This window comes from Brassica napus, chromosome A5 (genome assembly GCF_020379485.1).
Source record: "Brassica napus cultivar Da-Ae chromosome A5, Da-Ae, whole genome shotgun sequence".
Lineage (NCBI taxonomy): Eukaryota > Viridiplantae > Streptophyta > Magnoliopsida > Brassicales > Brassicaceae > Brassica > Brassica napus.
Window position 1 is genome coordinate 17,915,369 of NC_063438.1, and position 4,620 is coordinate 17,919,988.

At 32.2% G+C, this 4,620-nt stretch overlaps 1 protein-coding gene across 1 annotated transcript; it reads right to left on the reverse strand.

Annotated features, from left to right (window-relative positions):
• Positions 1-3,467: 3,467 nt before the first annotated feature.
• On the reverse strand, positions 3,468-4,620 carry LOC125608727. The gene has a single exon (XM_048779186.1). It carries the CDS (start codon positions 3,855-3,857, stop codon positions 3,621-3,623), a length of 237 nt encoding a protein of 78 aa, XP_048635143.1. The 5' UTR covers positions 3,858-4,620; the 3' UTR covers positions 3,468-3,620.

Consider the following 4,620-nt stretch of genomic DNA (forward strand, 5'->3'; position numbering starts at 1 on the left):
TCGAAGAATATCAGAAGGGGTTTTTATCTGATTCTTAAAAACTTTAGCGTTTCTATTCTTCCAAATATACCACAATATTCATGGAAAATAATTCAAATCTGGTTCCTTAGGTAACCGCCAGAAAAGATAGTGACGGGGTGGGAAAGACACCTGGGCATGAGGGAATATTAGATAAAGCCCACATTTGTAGTGCTAATGGACACTCAGACAGAACATGATTAATAGATTTTTCCTCTACACCACATATTTGACATTGCACATCACATTTTATCCCTCGTGAATGAAGATTCTTGGTTACCGGTAGACTACCCGAAAGTATCTGCCAAACAAAATGTTTCATCTTTGGTGAACATTGAAGTTTCCAAGAATGAGTCAACATTGGCTTAATATCTGGTCCCAAAACTCTATCATGAGATCCCATATCCAGAAATAATTTATCTGTCCGGTAACCTGATTTAACCGTATATCGACCATGGTCTGTAAAATGCCATCCATATGAATCTGGTTTTGGGTTACGACTAATAGCTAAACTCTGTATAATATCCACATCGTCCTGGTGAATATATACTTTGAGCAAATCCAGATTCCAAGAGAGATCAACTGGATTAATTAAATCTTCCACCTTAAGTAATGGATTCAAATATTGATTCGAACATTTTGGTATTGCTTACCTCGGGCGAGGAGCAGGGATCCAAGGATCAGTCCAGGCTGAAATGCTTGAACCAGTTCCCACTCTTTTGATTAGCCCTTATTAACCAGAAATCCAGCTGACGTAATACTTCTCCACCCATATGAGGGAGAATATGATCTGATTGGATCCAAAGGATCAGATTTCCTATAGTATCTTCCTTTAAAAACTCTCGCAAAAAGAGAATCAGGTTTATCGATTAACCTCCATAATTGTTTTGCTAATAATGTCGTATTAAAATTTTTAATATCTCTTAAGCCAATACCACCGTCCGGTTTATAGTAATTTTCAAAATTAAAAGGATCTATTTTGGTCATCTTTCGTAATAGGTAAAATACAATTAAGAAAAAAAAAATTAAACATCTCTCTGAAAAGTGTATAGTAAAAAAACAAGAAATAAATATACAATATAAGAAATAGAAATATTATATTAAAATTCTACAATATAAGGAAAAATACACAATAAGTAAATATACAATATGGGAACTGGAAAAAATAAATTAGACATCTATGTGAAAAATGTATAGTAAAATAAATAATAAGTAAATATAGAGTATAAGAAACACAAATATTACATTAAACATATATCATAATATTAGAATAAAAATAAATGATAAATAAATATTCAATATAAGAAATAGAAAAACTACATTAAATATCTATATGAAAAATGTATTGTTTTACATTTTTATTATTTACAAATCTTTTTATAAGTAAATATGTATACAATATAGGAAGAAATAAATAATAAGTAAATATATGATATAAGAAATAGAAATGTTACATATTAAAATAAGTAAATATAAAATAAAAGAAAAATAATAATAAGTAAATATAATATATAAGAAATAAAAATATTACATTAAATATATATCATAATATTATAACTGATATAGCAAGAGAATTAGAATAAATAAATAGACAAAATAAAAAAAAGATAAAAAAACAAGTAAATATACAATATAAAAATGGAAAAAACTAAATTAAACATCTATGTGAAAAATGTATAGTTAAATAGAAAAGTGTATAGTTAAATAAATAATAAGCAAATATACAATATAAAAATAGAAATATTACATTAAACATCTATTGTAATATATTACCATCTGATATAAAAGCAAAAAAATTAGAATAAATAAATATACAATATAGAGAAATTTCTTAAGATAGCCATTTTTAAAAAATTTAAAATTAAAAAGAGCTATTTTGGTCATTTTTCTTATTGAAAACTATTTTTGCGACAAAAATTTAAAAAGATCCATTTGAGAGAATTGCCTTACAATATAAAAAAAATTAAATAATAAATTAATATATAGTATAAGAAATGGAAAACTGTATCAAACATCTATTTGAAAAATGTATAACTTTATGAATTTTTCTAAGAAAATATGTATTCACACAAACATACAATTCATAATTTTGTTGTTGTTCAGAATACATCGTCCAAAAGAATAACTATATAGGTAATATTTGAAAATCAAAATAGTTAACTCTTATTAGTAACTAAATAAATGGAGATATGGAGATCAATCTCCTGCATTCAAGGAAACATTGAAAGCGACACTAGAAAATTAGGAAACGCCTTTTATCTTCTTAACCAATTCTCCGGTTCGATTCGGTTATCTTGATCGGACAATTTGGTTCGCATCATATTAACTACGTACTGTTCCATAAAACCTTTGACTAAAGCTTATTTATCATTCAGGAATTCTACATTGGCTCGCCACAGATCAAAACCACGTGTGTACATTGGTTGCATGAAGTCTGGACCTGTCTTAGCTCAAAAGTATAAGCAGCAAAATCTGTCACACGCTCATGCTTTTGCACATATCTTTGACTCTTTTTCCCCGGAGTGTGCAGAGGAGTCGAGTACCATGAGCCAGAGTATTGGAAGTTCAGTGTCTCTCTCACTTCGGACTCTTTACAATCATCATAAACTAGTTGATTCACCACAATTTCTACTTCAAGAAATTACTACACAAATATGCAAATGAAGATATCTCTTAGGATCTTTGTTCATTGGTCTGGATGTTGAACACATCAATGGTAGAAGCCTCTGCTGCGGAACACCCTTAGGTTAACGATAAAATCAGCTTATAAGACATCAATTAAGCCACCGAGATTCAAGAAATCAAGTTTAGATGATTTGTATGCGCAAATTGTGAGTGGAAGGTTCAAGCAGGGAACCTTGTGCAGCATTTGTTGACTGGAGCTGCAGCGGAATCTGCATATCTGTGGATAGAATGCTCCTGCGGAGAAGACGAAGGAGAAATATGGCACACCAGTTTCTAAACTATAAATAGCTCTTTGACCTAGAAGCCTCTGCTGCGGAACACCCTTAGGTAAAAAGATAAAATCAGCCTATAACAAATCAACTAAGCAATTGAGATTCAAGAATCACGTCTAAATGAGATGAATGTAGTGCGGATTGTGAGTGGATGGGTCAAGCAGCGAGCCCTTGTGCAGCTTCATTCGACTGGAGCTGCAGCAGAATCTGCAAATCCGTGGATAGGATGCTTGAAATACACCAACGATGCTGCGAAGAGCAATATGGCACACCAGTTTCTAAACTATATATTGCTTCAGCTTCTTGTCATGGATGAGGATTAGTGTAGGTTATGATAATGACGATGTTCATGCTAAACATTACATGGATCATCTAAAACCCCCAATTGTTTTGCCAATCAATCCCAAACCTTAACTTGATAATGAAGGATTCATCGATTATTGCTTAGAGAAAAAAAAAACTTTTATTTACTTATTATATACATATTCAAGAATTAGAAACCGAAGCAAACATAAACTGCAAAACAGATGAACCAACCACAAAAGGATGATTCTAATTAAGAATTTAAATCTTTTTTTTCTTCCGGAAAGTGTATTTACATGATGGAATAGAACAAAAAAAAAAGATGTGTAATCTTGGTTGGAATCAAGAACGAACAATGGTCTCGAAGCAATGAATCCCGTCGAGCTCCAGAGCATACCTCGGCTGCTTCTTCGCCAAACTGGTAGCGTTTTCGTCTTTCTTCAGCAAAGACACAGTTTGACCACCGCCACCACCGGAAGAAGCAGCTTCAGAGGGGTTGCAGACATAAGACGCTGCGGTGACTTTCTTCCCCATAATCTCTGCGGACATGGCGTCGAAGGCACTGAACATCGAATTCATCAGGAGAGAAGAGAGAGAGATTTGTCTTTGTTGGGTTTTTGAACTTTTATGAAGAGGAAGAAGAAAAAGGTTTGGTTTGGTTTTGTTTATATAAAGACGCGACGAAACTTGGCCGTGTTGGATAAGGAATGCTTAGAATCCGACTTGGATCCGAGTTCGTCCAAAGTTGAATTTTTCTTTTTTTTTTTATTTTGGTGAGCGGGTGTTAACCCACGCGCGTTGACTTGTTTTCTTAATTGGTTTTGCGTGATATGTGGCAAATTTGAGACAAAGAGGAACTTTAGAATTGTTTAGGTTAGACTCTTTGATGAACTTTATTTATTCAATCCAATAATTAATGGTCATCTTTTAATCTTATTGTGTCTATTAATGGCTATTAATGTGTCTATTAATGATTTTCCCATTATCAAGATTTTGAACAATTATCATTTTTTGGAGTTATATTCGGGTTTGTGGGTATGCTACTGTTTGTTTGGTTTAGAATCTTTAGATTTATTTGATTTGTGTAAACTATTTATCTATACATAAATTAATGTTTTTGGTTCCATTCAAAACAACTTTTTGGTTTATTTTGGTGTTGTATTAGGTAATTTGTTCGGGGAGGCAAAAAGGGTTTTCCCTTTTGTTTGGAAAATAAATTTTGCGTGGACGCTAAAAGGTAAAATCTATTTCTTTTCACGTGATTGACGAGCTTATACGAGCTCCAAAACCCTCAATTCTCTTTTTTTTTTAATCAATTGCTCGAGTGCTCCTACCCAAAAAA